Source organism: Ochotona princeps, chromosome 10, assembly GCF_030435755.1.
Source record: "Ochotona princeps isolate mOchPri1 chromosome 10, mOchPri1.hap1, whole genome shotgun sequence".
Classification (NCBI taxonomy): domain Eukaryota; kingdom Metazoa; phylum Chordata; class Mammalia; order Lagomorpha; family Ochotonidae; genus Ochotona; species Ochotona princeps.
The window spans coordinates 16010169-16033748 of NC_080841.1; the positions used below are offsets into that span (position 1 = coordinate 16010169).

General features: G+C 53.4%; 1 protein-coding gene across 3 annotated transcripts in view; it reads left to right on the forward strand.

Moving 5' to 3' along the window:
* The first annotated feature begins 299 nt into the window (after positions 1-299).
* Positions 300-23580, forward strand: part of TMCC2 (transmembrane and coiled-coil domain family 2) — a 36510-nt gene continuing 13229 nt past the window's right edge. The window contains exons 1-2 of one of the 3 annotated variants that reach the window (XM_004578716.2): positions 300-1012; positions 13135-13665. In XM_004578716.2, the coding sequence (XP_004578773.2) occupies positions 806-1012; positions 13135-13665 (738 nt within the window). In that variant the 5' untranslated portion in view covers positions 300-805. Of the gene's footprint in view, positions 1013-1947; positions 2041-13134; positions 13666-15381; positions 15500-23580 lie in introns of those variants that run through there. The other 2 variants (XM_058669075.1, XM_058669079.1) reach the window with 2 other exon arrangements.

Genomic DNA, 23580 nt, shown 5'->3' on the forward strand with positions numbered 1-23580 from the left:
CGCAACCCCGCTCCGCAATGCCAAGGAGCAAGCAGCTACGCCCTCCAGACCTCTCCCGGGGGATCGCACAGCGCAACCAACCCTAAAGACGCCGCCGCGACGCCCCCTCAGCCTTCTGGCCTCCCCATTGGCCGTTTGCAGCTGTCATTCGTCCGGGCCTCGCCTTCGCCTCCCGGGCGGAGGCAGCCGGGCGGGGTAGGTTGCGCGCTCGCCGCCGGCTCGGGCCGCGGCCGCGGCTTTTGCAGCAGGCGGCGCGGCGGGTGCGGCGCGGGGAGCGCGGGCTGGGGGAGCGGCCCCGGCGCTGCGGGCTCCGGCCCATGCGGGCCGGGAGTCGGAGGCAGGGCCGGGGGCCGCTGCCGGCACGGAGGGCGGCGGACACGCACCTGTCCGGCCGGCTGCCCCGAGCTCTGCCTCGCCCAGCGGGCAGCAGTCCGCCAACAGGGAGGGATGCGCCGCGCCACCCAGCTCCTTTTCGCCCCGCCGTGCCCTAAAGCAGAAAGTTTGGGGGTCTGGAGCTCTCTCCCTCCGCCCTCTCCAATGACTGCCCAAGGACTCCGGCCGCTCGGCCTCGACCGTGACCCGCCTTCACTCCCCAGTTCGGAATGAGCTCTTCCAACCAGTACCGAAGGCTTCTTTATCGTCCATCGCTTACCCACCTTTAAAAATTAGATTTTTTTTTTTTAAATTCAAGAAATTGTGATCTTGCGGTCCCCCTGCTTGTGAGTACTTTGTTCCCCAGGCCTCGTGTCTGAGTGTCAGAGGGGTGCCGTTTCCCCAAGACGGCGCGTTGGAAGGACACACAACCATGAAGAGGTGCAGGTCGGACGAGCTGCAGCAACAGCAGGGCGAGGAGGATGGAGCCGGGCTGGAAGACGCTGCCTGCCACCTGCCGGGTGCGGACCTCCGGCCTGGGGAGACCGCGGGGGCTAACCCTGCTGGTGCACCAACTTCGGACACGAGCAGTGCAGCGGCGCCCAGGGCGGGTTCCCGGAGCAAGCCCCCTGATCTGAAGGTGAGCGCAGCCCCGCAAGCCCCTGGCCAGCCCTGCGGGCGCCGCTGCTTTCCCCATCTCATGTAGAAGTGCCCTGACCCGATGGAAGTGGTGGGGAAAGCGAGGCGAAGGCAGAGAGGAGGAGGGGGTGCTGGGCTAGGACCCGAGGGGGCACATTAGGAACCCTGTCTCCATCTGTTTGTTCTCTGTTCTTCAGCCGCGGTTCTAGTGACTCACCCACACGAGTATGTGTGAATAACGTGTGTGAAGTGCTGTTCTCAGACAAAGAGCTGGAGAAATCAGACATGCTAACTAAAAAGTTGGCATGGCTTTCCCTCCTGTAGGATGGCAGCGGGAGGAAGTAACAGCGCAGGAGGCCAAGCAGAGGCCCGTTCATTTCCTTTGCTGGGTTAACCTCCTTTTGGGATCTTCCAGCGCCTTCAGAGATGGAGCTCAGTTTGTCCATCTGTGAAGGGGGTGTGTGTCTTTCCTGCCGTTAGGTGGAGCCAGAGGTTAAGCTAATGCTTGGAGATCTCTGCCTGCCTGCTGAGCCCACCCCCAGGGTGGAAAACTGACAGGTGGCCCGGCGGATGCTTGAGGCTGGTTCTGGGGCCTCGGTTCAAGTTGCACACACGCTGAGCTGGCAGCCGGACTCTGAAGAGGCAGGAGCTGTTTGCCGGGAGCTGTTTATTTCCCAGCCAAGGGTGGCTGAGACAGTTGGCTAGTTGAATCCGGTCGCTCTGTCAGCCGGGATAAGAATGCACCTCTGCCGCAACTGCTGCAGGAACGGCCGGCTTGGGCTGCCAGAGACAGCTGGCCAGGGGGCTGTGCCAGCTGTCAGCCTCAGGAAGGAACTTAGGTGCCGTAGGGATTGATGCTGCCGCCACCGGAGCAGAGGGTACAGAGTCAGGGCTCGGGAGCCATAAGGACTCCTGTGATGTTTCACAAAGCCTGGGTGCTGTAGCACCAGCCACAGTGGAGCTCACTAGAATAAGCCAATGACATCCCTCGTTTGGCCGGCCAGGATCAGAGTCAGGAATCAGAGCGAGGTGAGTGTGGGTGCTGTTACCTGTGTGTGTCACCTGTGTTCCTTGGGAGAGGAAGGACAGGGGTCCCTGGCATGCACTTTTTCACGTTGGTGGTCGTTGTTCAGATCAGACCCCTGGCTCTGCTGCTTAGTTCAGAGCTTCGCGGCAGTGGTGTCCAGAGATGAGTTCTGTTCGCCCAAGGTGTCTTTGGTGTCTGTCCCAGCTGTCACCCCCCTCCCCAAATCTACCCTGTGTGGTCAGGAGATGAGATGGTTGAACGGGTCCCTTTCTGTAGGTGTCTGTACAGAGTTGAGCCTCTTTCTGGCCCGCTCTGGAGGAGGCTGGCTGACAAACCCTAATCCTTTTGACCAGAGGGACCATCAGCTGGAGAACATAAGTAACAGCCTTGAGAACTATCCCACCTCTTGGGTCAGCAGCAGAGACCGCTTGCTCTGTTCATTTTGCCCGGCTGCCTTTCCCTGGGGAGGTGGACTGGTTGCCGTGTGGGGGCTGCAGTGTCTTTGTAGATACCTGCCTTAAACTCGTTCATGTTCCCCCCTCCTGTATCATCTCTGTTTTTCATAACACCCTCATTCTGGTCAGGGGAAGCTAGGGCAACAATATTGCACTTGGTATCAGCTGCTGAACTTCCTTGGACCAGAATTGAGATCAGATGTGAGGAAAAAGAAACTCCCTCATCCACCCCCAAGAAAACATATCACTGAGGTGCAGCACAGCGCCTTGGCCCCTGGCTGGCAGCAAGAGCTGAAAACAGAGCTGGTGCCAGCGTGGGGAGCACCAGGAGCCAAGCAGAGCTGTGCTGTTTATGCCTTTTGGTTCACCACATGTTTACCAAGGGATGCCAACTCCCCATCTAAACAGGAATGGGAGGTCTTGGCAGTTTGATTTGCTGTGTGGGTTCAGGCAAATCACTAGATTCTTCTGAACTTTTCTGAGGAAAGGAACCCGGAATATTAGCGTGTGTACAGGCTTATTTTCCAAGGCTAGTACAGTTTTCCAGTACTCAAAGAACTCTTCCTGGTGCTGAAATTGGGTAGAAGGTGGTCCGTTGTTGAATTTGTAGGTAGCCACTGGAAAAGGGACAAGTTTAATGTCTGCTACCTCACACCTGTATGTGGCCAAGTTGTGTCTGGCTTTTGTTTTCATTCTGAACTTTGGAGATAGGAGCTTTTGCTCCCTTAGTCCCACTCTTGTTTGCTCACAGCAGCTCCTGGTAATGCAATGCAAAAAGTACATTGGAGGGAATCACCTGGTCAGGGAAGAGGTTGTAATTTCTGCCTTTGCCAAAGAGAGCCAAATGATGACAGCTGGAGGTTTCAGGCCACCTGGGCCTTCAGCACTGAGGGGCTTCTTACTCCTTACACCTGTGTGACATTCAAAGTGACCTCTGAAGACCCTCCTGCTGCAACAGGCCAAGCATTCAGTCATACCCACCAGCCACCTGCTGCCTGGATTCCTTGAGTTCATAGCTTGATTTTCTGCACTATCTGATGCTGGGCTGCTGTTGGAGCCCCTGCTTCTTCGGAGGAAAAGCTGAACCACCAAGAATGCAGGTTGATCAGAAGTACATGGAATTCTCCAGCCAGAAAACTCAGCTCCACAGAGAATGGGAGAGGGAGGAGCTTAAGGGACAACTGCAAAGACACGCAGCACATGTTCCTGTTAAAAATACAGCAGGTGGCAGATATTCCTGAGGCCTGGGAGAAGGGGCTGAGTGGAAACAGAAGCTGGTTCTGTCCTAATGTGCTGTGGAAGCTGAAGGTGGGGGTGGGGGGGCAGGGGTTGGCAGTCTCACCAGCCCTCATGCAGAGAGCTGTTCATGAAAGGAAGGGTCTGGAGATGTTGGCCAGAGCCTTGCCCTGGACTCCCCGCCCACCTGCTTCACCCCTGCTCTACTGGTTCTCTTTTCTTCCAAAAGTCTCTGGAAATACTTTCCCCAGGGATTTCTGAGTCATTTTTCTTTCCTTGAAGAAGCTTTAAAATTTGTTATTCCTAAGCACATAATTTATCTTATTTATTTGAAAGAGAGAGATCAATCTCCATTTGCTGATTCAGAGAGAGAGAGAATGAACCTCATTCCATTGGTTTACTTCTCAAATTCCCAAATGCGCTCAGTATCCAGGTCGGATCAAAGCTGGAGCTGAAGAGTCAGTTGGGTCTCCCATGAGAGTGGCAGGGGCCAGCCACTGGAGCCATCCCTGCTGCCTCCCAGGGTGCACATTATTAGCAACCTGCTAGAGATGGGAGCAGAGCTTGACCTTAAACCAAGGTACTCTACTAGGGGAAGCATACATTCCAAGTGACATCTTAGCCACTGTGCCAAATACCGGCCCCTCTGGGCCCTGTGTGATAACTCAGTGGCTAAATCCTTGCCTTGAACATGCCAGGGTCCTATATGGGCACTGGTTCATGTCCTGGCTGCTCTACTTCCCATTCTGCCCCCTGCTTGTGGCCTGGGAAAGCAGCAGAGGATAGCTCAAAGCCTTGGGACCCTGCACCCATGTGGGGGACCTGGAAGAATCTCCTGACTTCAGGTTGGCTCAGCTCCAGCCATTGTGGCCACTTCAGAAGTGAACCAGCAGGTGGAAGATCTTTCTATCTCTCCTTTGCTCTGTAAATCTACCCTCTCCAGTTAAAACAAACTAAAAAAATATATCAACCTCTTTAAAAATTTCTGAGTCAAGACTCCCTTGGGTTCCATCTCATGTTTTTTTTTTGCCCACACCGTCCACTGGTCTTCCTGCATGCTGAGAGTGAGCATCAAGAAATGTAGAAATCAAGGACTTGAGGGAAGGTCACAACTGAAGTCTAAGCTTCTCCTTGCCTGAACACATCCTTACCTGGTGGTTGCAGGTGCTTCAGCCCCCCACAAACAGCCTGTGTTCCTTCCATTCTCCTGTAGGGAGCCTGCTGGAAAAGGGCTCACATGGTCAACAGATTCCAAACAAACACCACTGGTGGATGTGACACATGTGTCAAAGGGTCTGAGATATACACATACAGCTTAAAATCTCTTCTACTGGTTGTCTAAGTCAAAAAGCCTTTTGTTTATTTTATTTAAGGCTTGGGGCTGGGGTGAGGTGAGGGGGTCTGAATGTGTGTGTGTATATATTTTGAGAGGTAGAGAGTTCCCATCACTTGCTCACTCCCCCTGAATACCCACAATGACTGGGGATGGGCAGATGTTGGGAACTGAGAGCGCAACTCAGATCTCCCATGGGAATGGCAGGAACCCAATTATTTGAGCCATCACCAGGTCCACAATAGCAAGAAGCTAAGAGGAAGGCATGAACCCTAGGCACCCATGTGGAGCATGGATATCCTAGATGTTATCTTAGCCAATAGACCAAATGTCTCTTGTGGTACAGGGTTTTGATAAAATATCTGGGACCCTGTGTTTCTATTTTTTTTACTTGAATCACACTGGGAAACAATCCCATGTGATTCTTTTTTTTTTTTTTTTTTTTTTTTATTGGAAAGCCGGATATACAGAGAGGAGGAGAGACAGAGAGGAAGATCTTCCGTCCGATGTTTCACTCCCCAAGTGAACCGCAATGGGCCGGTACGCGCCAATCCGATGCCAGGAACCAGGAACCTCTTCCAGGTCTCCCACGCGGGTGCAGTGTCCCAAAGCTTTGGGCGGTCCTCGAGTGCTTTCCCAGGCCACAAGCAGGGAGCTGGATGGGAAGTGGAGCTGCCGGGATTAGAACCGGCGTCCATATGGGATCCCGGGGCTTTCAAGGCGAGGACTTTAGCCTCTAGGCCACGCCGCCGGGCCCTGTGTTTCTATTTTTAAGTAGGAGAAAACAGATGTCCTCACTGGAGTGTGGATGGTCTGAGGGTGTTGTCTGTGAACCGGGGCCCTGGAGCTACCATTGGCTAGCTGGGCCCTGCTGCGTCATGTGCTCCTGGTTTATTTTATAAGGGATAAACCCAGGGTCACAGAGTCATCTCATCTTAGGTGGGAGCTGGACTCTGGGGTGGATTTTGCATCAGGGGAGGCAGAATCAGGGTGGACTTTAAGACAAGGAGATGAGAGATTAGTTCTTTTGGAGTAGGCACTGCTTTTGCCTCCAGGCAACCTCCCAGATTGGTCAGCATAAAACGCTTACAAGAAAGCCACTGGCAGAAGGACATGTGTGTTTAAGGACACTTAGGCGTCTGGCCTAATCAGAGACATGCAGGGCGAATCAGCAAAGGTATTTGGGGGGAGGGGAATTTAGAACAAAGTGTTAAAGAAAGGGCAAAGCATTGATTACCCCCATGGGAAGGGGACCGCCTGCCTCACAGAGTAGGTAAGATGGGAAGTGGCAGGTCCCTGAGCCCTGTCATTAGGAAGAGGCCCAGTACCTGGGTTACCTCACCTGCACCCCCACAAGGCCTGCTGCATATCCAAAGCAGCTCTGTGTGGGGGGTTCCTGAAGAGTCCTTGACTCGATGGGGAAGCAGGTGTTGAACGAAGCTCTCTGTTCTCCTGCCTCTGTTGGGTTCTAGATCCTTTCCCAGCCGGGAACTGGTTGTTCTGTGGGAACTGTCTCGCAAGCTGAGCATTTACGCAATGTGCCTTTTTTGTGCGTAGAGTAGTGTCTGAACTGCCAAAGCCAAGAACCAGAAGCGTTTCCCCAACAGGGAGTTGGAACATCTGTGAGGATCTGAATTTGGAGGTGAAGGGTTTGAAAAGTATGAATGCCAGGGGACGAGGTTCACACAGCTTTACAGTGGGGGCTTGGAGGCCAGCTCGAAACTCCTGTCTGGTTTTTAGGTTTCCTTCAAGAAAGGGTATCTGCTGAAATCCCAGTAGACTGGGATGGTGCATTTAAGGAATGAGGCCATGGCTGGCCAGGGTCTGCTCTTGTCAGCTGAACCCTTAAGTCTATGTTATGAAGTTAGAACGGAGATGTTAAAGACATCAGGTATGTTGTGATGGTGTTAGAAAAATAATATTTGGCTTTTCTTAGCAAATGACTCAAGGTTTCCTTAGTCCAGCCACATTTTAACGGCCCAGTAATCACCCCAGAACACAAAGCTGGTTAGCCTGCTGCCCAAGCCTTTCTGGAATCATTCTGGCCCGTGGGCTATATCCATCTCCTTCCAAGGTGGCTTGCTCCTGGCAATTATATGATGATAGACTGAGGGCTGGAGTGGGGTGCAGAAGGTGGGACGGCTTATGCTTGCATCCCATTTTGAGTCCCAGTTCCTCTGCTTTCGATCCAACTCCCTGCCAGTATGTCTAGGAGGCAGCAGAGGATGGCTCAGGTGCTTGGGTAACTGCCACCACCTGTATGAAAGACCTAAATAGAGTTCCTGACTTCAACCTGGCCAAACCCTGGCTGTTGTGGCCCTTTAGGGACTGAACCAGTGATTGGAAGATCTCTCTCTCTCTCTTTCTGCCTTTCAAATAAAGTGAATAAATATTAAAAAAAAAAAAGACTAAGACGAGGTTTTAAACTACAGCAGGAGGGATCTGAGTTAGATACAAGGAAAAGCTGCTGGACTGAGCATTGAAAATCTTTGATAAAAGTAGTTGAACGAGGTTTAGATCACATTAAAGAACACATTTACAGACTAGGATCAAATAATGAAATAGTCATTTCCATGTTGGCATTGCAGTCTCTGCTGGGTGGTGTTAGGGGCGTGGAGGATGGGAAGGACTCCTACCCTTCATTTTCATGGGGAGTCTGACTCCCAGGAGGTGGAAGTGGGGTAACCGTTGGAGGAGTGCTGGCAGCCGTGTTGTAGGCAATACATGGCTAATTACAAAATGGGCGGTGTGGATAATGAACACTGTGGGGGTCAGAGCAGGGCAACGTCCATGCAGATGTTAGGGATCAGAAAGGGCCTTCGGAGCAGGAAGTTGGGAAGGCCAGGGAGGGCGGGAAGAAGCAGAGAGAGAGGGCAGTGGCTTTTATGAAAACCTTTGCTGGGTACCCTGAATCCATTCTGCCTAGGAGAAGATTCCTTGGATAAGGTGACCTTTCCCAGCTTACACTGCTCTGAGCAGTATTTGCTCAGCAGTAAAGAAAGAGGAAGTAAAATGAGATTGAGATTGGAGACATCATTTGCCCCTGAGGCAAATTCTATTATAAATTTGATAAGATTAATTTATTTTTATAGGCAAACTGACAGAGGACAAGAAGGAGAGATAGAGATCTTCTGTCTACTGGTTTGACTCCCCAAATAGCTACAATGGCTGGGGTTGGACCAGGCTGAAGCCAGGAGCCAGGGACTCCACCTGAGCCTCCTACATGGGTGGCAGGGGCCAATCTCTGCTGCTTTCCCAGGTGTGTTAACAGGGAGCTGCATCTCAAGTGGAGCAGCTGGGACTCAAACCAGCACTCCTGTGGGACTCTGGCATTACAAGTGATGGTTTAACCAAAGCTCTGTTGTTGGGGAAGAAAAAAAAAATGACTCCAGGAGTCTCTCAGTGAAAAGGAGTATCCTTTTGTCCCTGTTGTTTCCAACAGTAAGCTCACCCAGGCCTAATACAATAGTGTCCCCTCTTTGCCACCGTTGTGGTCACCATCACCGAGGTGGGAGTCCTGACTCCTCTCCTGATGCTGCCTCAACCCTGCTTCCCCACGAAAGCTTCTCAGGGGCAAGTGGTTCCAAGATCCACTTTGCAGCCTGCGAGTGGAACTCTGTGGGTTTTTGTAGTGATTAGCTCTCTGATGCTGGCCCTGTTTCCATAGAGACCCTATAAATAGAGGGAACGTTGGCGACCTAGGCTTGCAAAGGCTCAGGGTGACCCAGGAACCCCCACTGAACCCTGGCAGCTACACCTGCAGGGTTGGGGAGGGGCAGTGGAGGAAGCCGGAGAGCATCTCAGACCCAGGTGGGAGGAAGAGCGGGCATGCTGCCAGCTGCCAGGCAGGATAATTGGCTGGAGGTTAGTGTGGCTTTTGAATATGCTGAGGAATTAGAAACCACTTTTGATTGTTTGGGAACCAGTTGATGCCAAAGATGCAGTGTCCCAGGGGCGCTTCATCCTTGGCTCATGCAGCTGTGTTGGTGGATCTTGGCGCAGACTTCCCCTTTAGGGGACCCACACCCAGGGCGAAAAACGGAAGAGGCCAAACTGTTGGGAAACCACAGGCTTCTGGGGAAGGATCTTCCGGAAATCATCTCATCTACCCGTTTTCCTGAAAGGACTAGGCCATCACAGAGAACCAACCCCGCCCTTGAGGATGGATGCCGAGGAGAAGCCAGCACCCATGTTTGTATGACCACTGCCCCAGGTGTCAACACCTCCCCTGGACACCGCCACGCTCCCTGCCTGCTCTGGCTGGCTATGTGCTGGCCCATTCTGGGACACCACCCCTCACTCTCTTCCCCAAGATTGTGGTTCAGCCTCTGTCCCACCTCAAACTCAACAGCATCTCAGCTCACTGTGTCATTCAGCCACCAAAATGGTTTCTGGCAGCTAGGGACCAGCAGAAGTTGTTGACATGGGGACGCCCATGACATTTAGTATCTGGAACGTTAGTCAGAGCAGGTGGTGCCTTCGGCTGCATGGGGGGCGAAGTTCCCTCAGGCAGTCACCATGGTTTTCCTCTCTCCTGAAACTTGTAGCTGGTGGTGTATATGTGCCAAAGGCTTTTTTTTTTAAGTACTTACATTATTATGTCAAAACTCCTTGAACCTCTCTCCTATGACGCCCACGGGCAGCTCAGCCCAGCCCAGGCTCCATGCTGCTATTCCTGTCTCCCTCGCACCTTGCACATGAAGAGAAACCCCTCCGTCTGGAGCAGCTTCCTTCTCGCCACATGTTGCTGTTGGGCTTGGTTTTTGTTCTTTCCTCTTGTGCCTACTGGCAACAAGAAGAGATTCCTCAGTGCTGCTGTGACAAGTGTCCTGCGGTCACCTCACCACGACTCCTGACTTGTTTCCACCTGCAAATCAGCTGGGGAAGTAGGAAGTGACTTCTTGCTTTTTTGGTCTTGCCTGGGTCCTATCATGAAGTTCAGGGGACTTTAACTCCCCCTGACCCACACGTCTAAATTTTGTTTGGATCCTGTCTGAGATAACTTGTCTGGAACACATACAAATGCCATATCTACTCTACTCTCAGGATCAGCGCATGGGCTAAGAAATTAGAATAGAAGTAGTGGGGGTGGGTGTTTGGCACAGCAACTAAGATGCTGCTTGAGGGGCTGGTGTTGCATGCAGTGGCTGAGCTGACACGTGAGACCTGCATTGTGTATTGGAGCACCCCTTCACGTCCTGGCTACCCAGCTTCCAGTCTGGGTCCCTGCTAATACCCACCTTGGCAAACAGCAGGTTGATGGTATAGGTACCTGAGTCCCTGTCACCCACATGGGAGACCTGGATGGAGTTCTTGGCTCTTGGCATCGATCTGGCCCAGCCCTATCTGTTGTGGCATTTGAGGAATAATACATTAGTTGTCTGTCTATCTGTCTCTATGCCTTTCAAATAAATATTAAAAAAATTAAAGTATGGGCTGATGTAACATAGCAGGCTAAGCCTCTACCAGGCTTAGTGCTGCCGTAATCTCATATGGGAGCTCGGTAGAGTCCTGGTTGCACCACTTCCAATCCAGCTCCCTGCTGATGTGCCTGGGAAACAGTGGAAGATGGTTCAAGTGCTTGGACCCTGGACCTCACCTGGAAAACCCAATAGCAGGTGCTAACTCCTGCCTTTAGCCTGGCCCAACCCAGGCCATGTGGCCATTTGAGAAGGGAACGACAACTGATGGAAGAGCTCTTTTCTCTCATCTGTGGCTGGAATGAGCACTCAGCCATGCTGTGCCTCGGTTTCTTCATGCTCAGTGGACTCAGTGAGGCTCTGGCCTGAGGTTAGGCCAGCAGCAGGTTGGAATGTCAGCAGAAATTGCCAAGACCTCACAAAGTGTTGTTGCGTCACTGGCCCCTAATACTGGGTCAGAAGTCTGAACTTCTGGGGAAGCCTTCCGCGGGCAACCTTATTTCCTTGAGCCAGTCCTGGAGAGGCCTTGAGGTCAGAGCAACCGGCTCATGAGGCGGGGGGAGAGGAGGCAGAGACCTGGAATGGAATGCTCCCAAGACAACTTGCACCATGTAATGTGATCATTTGGCAGAAGCAGCTGGGCAAGTGCCAAGCCAGCTGGCCCCATCTGGGAAGCCTGGATCGGTCTGGAATCTGCCTGGGCCTGAGGAAAGGGGAGATGCCAGGTTTGTCCCTGATCTGGAGAGAATTCCCCTGTCCAGTCTGCCTGGGGCACCTGAAGGCCATGCCTCCAGCAGGCACTGAGAGGAGAGCAGGGACTATGGGGCAACCTGGCACTGTGTGACCAAACCTCTCCAGCACAAACCCCAAGTTCAGCTCTCGAGGATAGTGGAGTTCTTAATTTCCTCATTGGTAAATAGAGCTGTGCGCTTGTCACTTTTGCTGGTATTGAGGACAACTGAATGAGATAATGAGGGGGAGAGAGAGCGAACGTTGGAAGTATAAACTGTTAACTCATGGTGGCTTGTGATAGTGTAACTTACCTGGCCTGTGAAATGGTTGATGTCAGATCTCACCTACTCTGAGATCTGTGGGGAGACTCAAATAGAGTGAAAGATGACAGTGCCCAATTTTCTCACCAGTGCATGCAGGGCTGGTTATTTACACCCAGGTATGAATGCAGCTGTTTGCATGAACCCTTGGTGCTCAGCTGAAAGGTCATGCCAGGGTGCGGTCTATTCATTCGGAAGAGGTAGTATGGTTCCTTCTTGTTTTCTGTATGATTCAGTTTTCCACTTTGTAAATTTGCTTTTAGGAGAAGTAAAGCAGAACCCAGTGGAGAGGTTTTGGAATGGATTTTACAGTGGCTGAAGCTGCCCTATGTCCATGGAGTAGAGCCCACTGGGTGGGGCTTGAGTTAGAATGTGGGATATCCCAAACACACCTGCTCCCAACAGCTCCCAAGTCCCTGCAGAGGGCTCAGCCTGACAGAATGAACCATGCCCTGATGAGCAGCTGTCTACAAGGATAGCCCCAGATGCCTGATGCCTTGCACTGGGAGCCAGCTAGCTGCCTCTTTGACCACTCCCAGCTGAGGTGGCAGGCTGGGAGGAAAGACTGAGGCCAGGGCTGCTCTGGGCTGCAGGGCCCCTTGCTTTGCTGCAGTCAGAGGACAAAGATTTCTGTGGCCAGCTAATCCTGGATATGTGTGCTAAGAAGTCACTCATTACAAATCAGGCTCGCTCATAGAGGTTAGCTTTATTTCATTGTCAGCTACATCCTGGAATAAAATTGGCTGCAAATAATACATGATTGCACTAGAGTCTTAAGACAAAGATAGGGATATAGATTTCAGAACCCGGGGATTCCAGCATAGGTACTGGCTTGGTGGCCCCACAGGCTGTCAGGTTCCCAAGTCTATCCCTTGGATACCTCTACCATCTGTCCATCTTCAACACCATTGTCATCATCAGCCATATCACCTGTGGTTGTAGATGCTGAGGAATTAGAAACCACTTTTGATTGTTTGGGAACCAGTTGATGCCAAAGATGCAGTGTCCCAGGGGCGCTTCATCCTTGGCTCATGCAGCTGTGTTGGTGGATCTTGGCGCAGACTTCCCCTTTAGGGGACCCACACCCAGGGCGAAAAACGGAAGAGGCCAGACATTACCCTACCATTCCAGATGGGAGGAAGCAGGAATACCCATGTGCCTTGTGTTCCCAGAGATGCACCCCTCACTTTTCATTGGTTGCGGTTGTATCATGTGGTTCCTCCTGGCTGTAAGGGAGTCTGATGAAGCTGGAGTTTTTAGTGGAACATTGTTTGATCAATAAGAAAGAAAGGGAAGTAGCTACTGGGTAGGGAATTAGTTGCTTCTGCTATAACGCTATAACCTGTCCCACCTCACCTGCCCCACCTCACCTTGCCAGTGCAGTTTGTAGGAGGGTCTGACGACAGGAGTGAGGGACTGGAGGAGATTGATACAGAAGAGGCCAGGCACTGCCCTTGTATACTACTGAGTCCCAGACCACACAAACCATGATCCTGCTGTGGGTGCCGGGTGGCTTGCCATAGTTTTGTGGGGTCTTTTTAAGCAGACAGTCATTCCAGGAGCTTCCCATTTACTGGGTTTTTACTCTCTCTCCCTTAAGAAAATCCAGCAACTCTCTGAAGGCTCCATGTTTGGCCACGGCCTGAAGCACCTGTTCCACAGCCGCAGGCGGTCCCGGGAGAGGGAGCAGCAAGCGTCTCAGGATTCTCAGCAGCAGGGCATGTCTGACCATGACTCCCCGGACGAGAAGGAGCGCTCTCCAGAGATGCACCGTGTCTCCTATGCCATGTCCCTGCACGACCTGCCTGCACGGCCCACCGCCTTCAACCGCGTGCTGCAGCAGATCCGCTCCCGGCCTTCCATCAAGCGTGGCGCCAGCCTGCACAGCAGCACTGGGGGCGGTAGTAGTAGCGGGGGCAGCAGCCGACGCACCAAGAGCAGCTCCCTGGAGCCCCAGCGTGGCAGCCCCCACCTGCTACGCAAGGGCCCCCAGGACAGCAGCCTGGCTGCCATCCTGCACCAGCACCAGTGCCGCCCCCGCTCCTCCTCCACCACCGACACTGCCCTGCTGCTGGCTGACGGCGGCAATGTGTATCTCCTGGCTGAGGAGGCAGAGGGCATCGGGGACAAGGTGAGGTGGGGCTGGTGAGGTGGGACCACCCCAAGGCCAAGGCTGGGGAATTGGCTGGGGTGCTGCCTAGGGCGTGCCAACACCTGCTACTTGCAAAGTCATCTGCCCTGGGTGAAGGATGACTAAGCCCAAGCCAAAGAGATGATCCTCCAAAACGTTTATTTTTGTTTGTGTGGGGGTGTGTGTTTTCAAATGACATTTTTCTCAGGCTGATATTAATTGAGGTTTGTTTTCCTTAAACATGCTCTCGGGCGGCAGTTATGTGTGGTAGTGAAGAGCACAGACTAGCGCCAACCTTGGTTCTGCCGCTTAGTAGCTGGATTAGCCACTTAACCTCCGGGAGCCTGAGTCTCACCAAGTGGAAAAGAGGAATCCTATCAGCAGAGGTATAGGGTGAATTGAGCTAACGTGTGGGAAGCACCTGGGATGGAGTCTGGCGTAGTGTCATTTTTATTACAGTGCTCACCAAAGAAGAGAAGGAAAGCGTCCACCACAAGGGCTTGCTTAGAAAGGAGAAGAGCTGGTTTGACATTTTGCGGACCTATACATCCATTTGCTTGTTTATGTAGTGAATATGTGTTGGATGCTTCTTACATGCTAGAGGAATAGCCCAGTTGGCGGTGGCTGTCCTTGTAGCACTCGCTGTGGAGAGGGGGAGACACCTGGTTGAGTGGACAGGAGGAGGATCATGAAGTGCAGTTAGGCCTGGGAGGGTGGGGAAGGGGAATGTGAAATGCATGCAGAAGTGTGTGAGCTGGCCTCATGGGCCGCTCAGATTTTCCTAGTGAGGCCTATGGGATTCTAGCCCTCAGGTTCTTTTTTTTTTTTTTTTTTTAAGATTTATTAATTTTATTACAAAGTCAGATATACAGAGAGGAGGAAAGACAGAGAGGAAGATCTTCCGTCCGATGATTCACTCCCCAAGTGAGCCGCAACGGGCCGGTGCGCCAATCCGAAGCCGGGAACCAGGAACCTCTTCCAGGTCTCCCACGCAGGTGCAGGATCCCGGCTTTGGGCCGTCCTCGAGTGCTTTCCCAGGCCACAAGCAGGGAGCTGGATGGGAAGTGGAGCTGCCGGGATTAGAACCGGCGCCCATATGGGATCCCGGGGCGTTCAAGGCGAGGACTTTAGCCTCTAGGCCACGCTGCCGGGCCCGCCCTCAGGTTCTTAAATGATGTCATCTTCAGCATAAGTTGGCTAGAGCCCATGCACCGGCCCAGAACCATCTGCCCATCGCCACAGACTACTTCTCGAGTTCTTGCGTGTCTCGCTATTTGGAATTACTTTTGTTCAGCCAGCAGTGTGTGCATGCTGGATGCCAGGCACCGCACCGTAGACCAGCTGTGGCTCTGCATTTTGCCAGCTTAGGAGGTTGCTTCTGCAGATGTGTCTCCCTCAAATCATTGGAACAGTCCCATGAGGCTGGCAAACCAGGAGGTGATATGCCAGTTTTTGGGCTAGGAAAGAATTGAAGAGAGGAGGCTGTGACCTGCCTGCAGCCACGTAGATCTTCAGTGACAAAACTGGGACTAGAACATGGGATTGTTGGCACCACGCCTGGTACTTTTTGCACCATGCCATGTTGTCCTTGCTGGTGCCCAGTGGCTGTGACAGCCGTAGTCCAGACAGCCTCTGTTCTGGATATCTACGAAAAAAGGACGAGCTGTGACTGCCTACTGGCCATCAAGCCACCAGTTGTCCCTCTCCCTTCTTCAGCAGCACAGGGGGCATTGTTGCCATGCAGCTCCCTGCTTCTCATTCACTCAGCAAACAGTTGCTGAGCAGCTCCTGTATGCCAGACCCTCTCCTGTGCCCTGGGGAGACCACAGTAAAGGTGAGCCAAGACCCTGTGCTTAGAGGCTTACATCACAGTGGGAGGAAATAGCACTGAGTAAATCTCTCCATCCTACAATGAGTGGTGCTGAGCACTGAGAAACAAGGTAACAGCAGGGTAAGGGGCAGAGTAGAGGACAGACATGCCACTGAGGCAGGTTGGTCAGAAAAGGCCTCTGAGGTTTTTCTAAGGGAATGAACCATGTGGGTAGTTGGGGAAGTGCATTTCGGGTAACTGGACCTGCAAGTGGCAAAGGTCCTCAAGGGTAGAACATTTAAGGAAGTTAGATGTTGCTTAGGATCTACAAGGGACAGATGAGAAAGACTGTGTGACCAGAACAGAGTGAACAAGGTGGAGGGTGTGAGAGAATTGGGCAGGTGGGCTGGGCATGAAGGGTGAAGTTGGCTGCAGAGCCCTTGGAGCCCAGGGGGCTGAGGAAAGCACTTTTAATCCCAAGATGAGCAACTCCTTTTCCAAAGGTGTGTGTGGCTGGGTGGGGAGTAGACTGTGAGCCAGGGGGTGGGCAGGGAAGCAGAATGAGGAGTATGCTAAGGTGACATGGTGGGGCCAGGGTAGCATGGTGGGGCCAGGGGTGCTGGTGTAAGGGCTGATTGTACTCCAGTGATCAAGCCACACAGGTTTCTGCAGGCATGGCAGGAAGCGACACGTCAAGGGTGGCTCGCAGACCTGGCCGTGGGAAGGGCAGGTGGCCATGAATGGAGAGGCAGGGAAGACAGCAAATGGAGCAGATGTTTGGCAAGGACTGTGGAGTGGTAGAAATCAGAGCTGTGCTGGGGTGGGAAGGAAGCGTCCCCACGGCATGCCAAGTCAGCAGTCAGAGGGGCGAGTCTGGCGTCCAGGGGAGAGATCCAAGCCGAGGTGTCCATCAGGGAGTTGTCAGCACGCAGAGGGTATTTAGAACCACGGCACTGACTGTCGCCCGGGAGCACCTGTCCTGAGAGCAGAGCCGGATGTGCCAGCTCTCAGGGAAGCGTGGCTTTGTGAAGCTGGTTCCAGAGGGGTCTCAGCAGGAGCTAGGCCGTAGAGCCCTTGATGAGCAGGCACTATGCTACGTGCACCGGCGACCAGGCCCACTTCTCCAGGGTGAGTCGGCTAATGCCTGCTAGAAATCAAATTAGGAAAACTCCATCAAGCAGGGGTCTCTGCTTTTGCAGCTGCTTTCCTAGCAGGGGACATGTGACCTTTGTCACCTCCAGTGGTCTTGGGTTCCCAGGAAGATCTCGGCTCCCAGAAGCAGGTGGAAAGAGTGAGGTGGGCAGCGGACAGGCTTCCAGGATTTGTTGACTAAGCCTGCAGGGGTCTCGGATGGCATGACTGCTAGGTTGTCTCTCTTGGTGGTTCCTCAAGTGGCTCATGTTGGGACCACACACTATTCCCAACATGTCCTGAGTAAAGGAAGGAGTCCCTGCTTGTTGCCTGTGGTTTCAGACTTGGCTTGGGGATGACTCCCTGGGTCCGAAGTGATAATGGGGCAAGTGACCATTCCCAGGACTGTGTTGTTTTGTTGTTGTTGTTTTCCAAACTTTTCAGCTTTACTCCACACAATGCCTGATTCACATTTAAAATCAAACCTGGGAAGTTGTCTGTCCATTTTACAGATGAATAGACTGAGGTCCCAGAGGAACCAAAAGGGCACCCACCTGGGTCTTAGCAGAAGGGGGACCGGATCCCATGCTTCTAGTCTGGCCCCAAGACTCAGGCCTGAAATCACTAGTAGGCGTGGGGACCACCTGCATTCTAGGGATGGGTGTGGCCTAGGAGAGGGAGTTCTGAAGAACTGTAGGTGTGTTGTCCATGTCCCATGGGTAGAACTCGCCTGTCAGCTGACTGCTGGTCCCAGAGGCCACTGGTTGGTGTGAAAGGCCGGCTGGCCCCACCCTGGGCCCAGCATCAATAGGAGACATTCTTTTCTCTCTCGTAAACACAGCCCACAGCCTTGCTGCTGGCTCCCTGGTGATTCCTAGCATCTATTTTTAATTCATAAGCCTGCCCCACACCCCACACCCTGGCCATTGTTCGAACGCACCAGCTGGCTATCAGACCAGAGCACCAGGCAGGGCTTGACTTACGCCAGTGCCTGGAGGCAGCTGAAGTTCCCCAGCTGCTCCCTGGAGTTCTAGCCGCCACCCTCAGAGAGTAGGGTCCCTTGAGCCCCAAGGAGGGCAGAGGCCCAGGGGACTGAAAGAGCAGCTTGGCCTTGGTTGGGGGTGCTGGTTTGGCTGTTGGTGGCCTTTGAGGCTGGTCCTTGGAGTCCTTCTCTGTAACAACAAGCCTAAGCTGCAGCATCCTGGCCCCACCTTTCTGCCTTCTGCCATGTGTGCAGCCCCGAAAGGTGACTGTCCTCCCTGGCTTACATCTGTAAAGTGGGGGACTCATTAGGGCATCAGCAATTACACCTGGGTCCCCTGGGGAACAGGGGCCCTGAAGGCTGGAGAAGGAACCCCTGGCGGCGTTCCTTCCTTTTGGGCGGGCCATGGGGGACGATGGAGTCTGGCTGTGAGCTCCTTGGAAAGCAGGGAGTCTCCTGGCCTTTATTTATTTATTGTATTTTATTTTTACTGAACAGCAGTTTCTAGAAAACATAGAGTCAGAGGTTTGCATTCCCTTTCCTGTGTCTCTTCATATCTGGTTGGGCATCACTTTTTCTGGTCCTGGTTTCCACCCCTTCCCCAGCTGTGCCCACTCCATCCCCAGCCTTACCCTAAGGGTGCAGGAGTACCCCTATGGGTGCCAGCTCTGCTAACCCCTTACCTTGCCCTGCTGTCTACTGTAGCTGGCAGCAACGGGAGTAGTGCCAAGTGGCTAAAGGCCTTAAGCCATGTGGAGGTGCCCGGTGACAGGAGCATGACCACCCACAGCCAGCCTGTGGCTTCCTGGCTCCAAGGACAGGCAGGGGCTGGGGAGAAGGCCCGAGTCTCACCATTGGAAGCGGAAGGGTGGAGGGGATGGTGTCCTGGCTGGAGGTGCTACACAGGTGTTATCTCCAGGCCCCAGATGGAAACCTCTGGGGACACTCCCCACCAGATTTGTGCCACATAAGATTTCTGCTCTGCTCTGGTGTAAATAAGCACCCCTGTTTACTCTGCAGGATGGCAAGCGAGGGGCCGCCCTTTGCCCCTGACTCTCGCCAAGAAGACAGATCTTGGCAGATACCCAAGGGCCCTGGTTTATTTATGTCTGGGAGTCTGCTGGCTTAGGGTAGGGTGGGGCTGGCTGTGCTGAGAAAGGTTTCCAGATTGGTCCCCTGAGCAGCCGGGAAGCCTGGTGGGTCAACGGGCTCTGCTCCAGGATCCACTAGGTTACCCCCAGCCCCACCCTCTGGGAGCTGGGCATGTGGCTGTCGTCTCCATCCCTCATTGTGCCTGCGTAGGAAGGCTGCTCAGGCACAGGCTAGCAGCCTCTGAGGGACCTTGCTCAGCTGGCCCATGTTGCCCGCTGCTTGCCAGCTGGGGCCAGGCGCCTTTCTGATTTGCCATGAACCGCTGCCTCCATCTTGATGATGAGAAGCCCTTGTTGACCAGGGCCTTGGGCCCACTGCATGCTGTTGTGCTGATATCCTGTTGTGCATATGGGCCCAAGCCCATGTTCCTTTAGCTTCAATTCCTGAACTTCAGGCACAGCCCTTGCCTTGCCAGAACCCTGAGTCATCAGGAGAGAGGTGAGGGCTGTGTCCCTGACCTAGAACTCTGACTTGGAGGATCATAATTCAGCTTCCTCTTGACTTGGAGAGCGGACTTGAGACTCAGTTGGGTGCCCAAGCCAGCTACCAAAGCTCTGGCATTCGCCCTTATCTCTCTTTCCCACTGACAACTCCCCAGCTTTCTTGCTAGAGAGAAACTCTGGCTTCTGGGAGTAGGAAATTCCCTGGGATAAGAGTGAGGTTAGAGAACCTCCACCTTAACAAGTCCCCCTTCAACATCCCATCTTAACTCCCTTGTTGCTGAGTACAGTCAAAAACCTAGTGGGAAATGGGCCTTGGAGACTATGGAACCCTCTGGGTCTGAGGAGATGCCAAGCCAGACTCAGGTGGACAGCCTCCACCCTTCTCCCTATACCCGTTACAGTGCTCCCTGAGCACTGTGTGCCCAGGGTTCGGGTGTCAGCTTCTCCCCGCCCCCTGGCCCCAGAGCTGATGACCATCAGCAGCAAGGGCAGCCACAGTCGGTGGGTCCCAGACAGCGAGGAGCCAGCATGGGGAATGTGGGCCCGGGTCTCCCCAGCTCCCAGGATCTGCCACATCCCTGAGCTGAGAAACATGACCCTGTCCCTTCTGGTGCCACGAGGCCATGGAAATCCTGGATCACGAACCTGATCCCTTTGCTCCAGCAGACCAGAGGGCTGGAATGCAGAATCAGACACAAACATGCACACCTCACTGCGTGCTTTCTGGGCTGGGGACCCAGAGGGTCTTCTCTACCTTCCTTCTCTCTGGGAAAAGTGTTGGGGTGCTGTGAGCTACTGGCCAGCCATTTCCCACGTCCTCCAGAGACTGACTCGATCCTCTTCCAGGCATGAGAACTTCATTCTCCCTGACCCCCTTTCTTTTGTCCCTGCAGCTCCCTCCCTTGGCACCTCAGAGCTGGGCCAATCTCCCACAGCTGGTTCAATAATTTAGTGTACCCTACCAAGGCTGAGCCAGGGCCACTGTGATCTATTGAATGGGAGCTCCTACCACCACCCCTCCCTGGGCGGCTAGAAAGGTGAACCCTGCCCCAGAAAGCCGAGCCTTCTGCAATGTTACCTCCATCATATAAGATTTCCTCACTGCCAGAGAGGCTGCCTTCGGATTCAGCATGACCTAGGCCCCAGGCCTGGCCACCATCTCCAGGGGCCCCAATGGTGGCACAGACTTGCCACCAGGACATGTGATCCCAGCTCTCCAGCTTCCTTCTGTGTTCATGCACACTCGGGCAGAAGCCCATCAGCTCACGGGGCACCCCAAGCCATCCATCAACAGGAAGAAGCCCCAGAGTTCTGTCTACCCTTGGCAAGGAGTCGTTCTGTGTCATCCTTGACAGACAAGGCTGGGTGGAGGGCACTCTACCTTCCCAAAGTTGCCCAAAGAACACTCTGGGTGATGTTCTCCTGACTCAGTTCCCAGTGGACCCTCCTTCCGGGAGCAGAGTGACCATAAAGACATGGAATCTTCTGTCATTTTTTTAACCTGCCTGAGACCAGTTTCCATATGCCTGCAGGTAGCCAGATTCAGTGGCACCCTGCAGTACTCACTGAGTTCATGTTTGTGGCCAAATAGAGCTTGCTGAAGGAGTGCATGTGGCCTTGGATCGCAAAGGGGCAGCGGGCAGGACAGAGAGCTCCTCCCTGCTGCCCAGGGCAGCTGCAGGCTGATGCAGCTCCATGCCAGCCTTTCCTGTCCACTTTATTGACTCTTGTAGCTCCGAGGAGTCACGTCCACTCTGGCTGCACAGCGTCATGCTGAAGAGCATGAAGTTGGAGTTGGCACTGTTGCATAGCGGGTGAGACCATCGCCTGCACTGCCAGCATCCCACATGGATGCTGCTTGCGACCTCAGCTGCTCCTCTTCTAATCCAGCTGCTTACCAATGCTCTAGTAGGTGGTCAGCAAAGGATGACCCTAAGTGCTTGGGTCCTTGCAGCCATGAGGGCAACCTGGAAGCAGCTCTGCCTTCAGCCTGGCACAACTGCAGCCGCTGAGACCATTGGCGAGTGAACCATTGGAAAGAGGATCTCTGTCTCGACCCCACTGTCTGTAACTCTGCCCTTCAAATAAAAATAAATCTGATTATTTAAAAACAAACGAAAAAATTTACCTGCCTCCTTAGGTTCTTTTGACAACTTTAGTTCCTAAGAAGAGGCTCCTTTTTTTTTTTAAGTTTCCTTTTATTTATGTGGAAAAGTGAAAAAGAGAAGGATATGTTCTATCCACTGATTCACTCCTCCAATGGCTGTAGTGGCTGGGACTAGGCCAGGTCAAGTTCAGGAACCAGGAACTCCTCCCTAGTCTCCCTCATGGGAGTACTTGGCCACCTTGCGCTGCTTTCCCATGCCGATCAGGTGTGCTTTGCTGCCCTGCCTTCACCAGGCCACACAGGAGTGGGCAGAGTGACCAGGGAGTGCCCTGAGATGGCATTCACCTGGCAGCACCTTTGCTCCGCAGAGGGAGGGTGCCCTTCATTGGTGTCCTTTGGAATTCGATGTGTTAGTGCTCATGGCAGCTTCTACTGCTTGCTCTCTCTCAACCTCGCTTCCTGTGACAGCCGCTGTGCCGGCTGTCTCATCCCAGGCCAAGCCTTGCAGGTACTGTCTGGAGTGCAGATGGCTGTGTGTGCACACACATGAGGGAGCCTTGGGGCTGTCGCTCAGTTGCTGCAGAATGAGGCGCTGTGACCCTGTGTGCCACGTGCAGTTAGAGAGCAGGCCCAGCTGCCAGGGAGTCTCCCGGCCAGCTCGTTCAGCACATCCTCTAGCTCTCAACACACTGCTTGCATCCACAAGGTCTCTTCTCCTGGGCTCACACTCCACTGGGGCACAGCTGGCCTACAGAGGCTGCTCAGCTAGCAGGGGCCAGGCTGGAGTCTCTGCTGGGTCTAGTGCATCCCGACCAGCCTGCCAGGCCATCAGAGGCTTCCCCAGCACCCCCACTCTCCAAGCTCCTCCCACTGCAGCTATGGGCACTGTCTCTGAGGCCTTCATGAGGCCTACAGAAAGCACTCAGCACTGAGTCTACCCTCCCAGCATGCCCCAGTGCTCCGGGCTGTGCACCCCCATTCCCGGTGCAGGCAGCCCTGTGTCTCTGGCAGGGAGGTGCGAGCAGACCTGAGCAGGAAGCAGGCCATCCCTGCCCACTTGCCAGACACTCATTCCTGCTGCCTGCCTATTCCTGCTTTCTCACAGGAACCTCCAGCTTCCGCCTGGCCCCCCTCAACTTTTGCCCATCTGTGTTACTTGCAGGTGGTTGAGTCACTCCTGGAGTGCCAGATGCCCGTGTCTGGGGCATCAGTGCTCCAGGTCATGTGAGTGATGCCGTGTGGCCTTTGGGAGGCCCTGCCCCCTGCCTCTGTGCCTGCCCAACCCCAGGTAGAGTCTGGGGCCTGTTCACACCTCCAGGCTCCTGTTGCCACTGTCCTCTCCTCATCTCACCTTCCTTTTATTCATTTTTTTCTAAGATTTATTATTTTTATTGGAAGGGCAGATATACATAGAGAAGGAGATACAGAAAGATCTTGCATCCACTGGTTCACTCCCCAAGCAGCTGCAGTAGTCAAAGCTGAGCCAATCTGAAGCTGGAAGCCAGGAGCTTCTTCTAGGTCTCTTACGTGGGTGTAGGGTTCCAAGGCTTTGAGCAGGCAGGACTTGAACTGGTGCCCATTTGGGATGCCAGCATTGCAGACAGCATCTTCACTTGTTATGCCACAATGCTGGCTCTGCTTTGGATAATAATAACATTTATAACATTTGTGGGCCACACAAATGATCAACTCAAAAATGAGCCTGTTGGGCCCAGCGTGGTGGCCTAGTGGCTAGAAGTCCTTGCCTTGGAGGCACTGGAATCCCATGTGGGCGCCGGTTCTAGTCCCAACAGCCCCACTTCCCATCCAGCTCCATGCTTGTGGTCTGGGAAAGCAGTGGAGGATAGCCTGGAGCCTTGGGACCCTGCACCCGTGTGGGAGACCTGGAGGAGGTTCCTGGCTCCTGGCTTTGGACAGGCGCAGCCCTGGCCATTGCAGTCACTTGGGGAGTGAATCGTCGGACGGAAGAACTTCCCCTCTGTCTTTTCTCCTCTCTGTATATCTGACTTTGCTATGAAAATAAATAAATCTTTAAAAAAAAATAAACAAATTCAGGATCTTAGGTTGGTGGTGGATGTGCTGAGGTGAGAAGGCCGGATGTGTGCATTGCTACCCGGGATGGAGCTGCAGGGAGTGGACAGCCTATGATCATGGCTGATGGTGCTAAGGCCCAGTCATCTGCAGTACCAAGTGCCATGCTAAGATTAGGCTTTTTATCTATTTATTAAATTATTTTAAAGTTATTTGATTGGACCTGACTCAATCAGCTAATCCTCTCCCCTGCATTTGC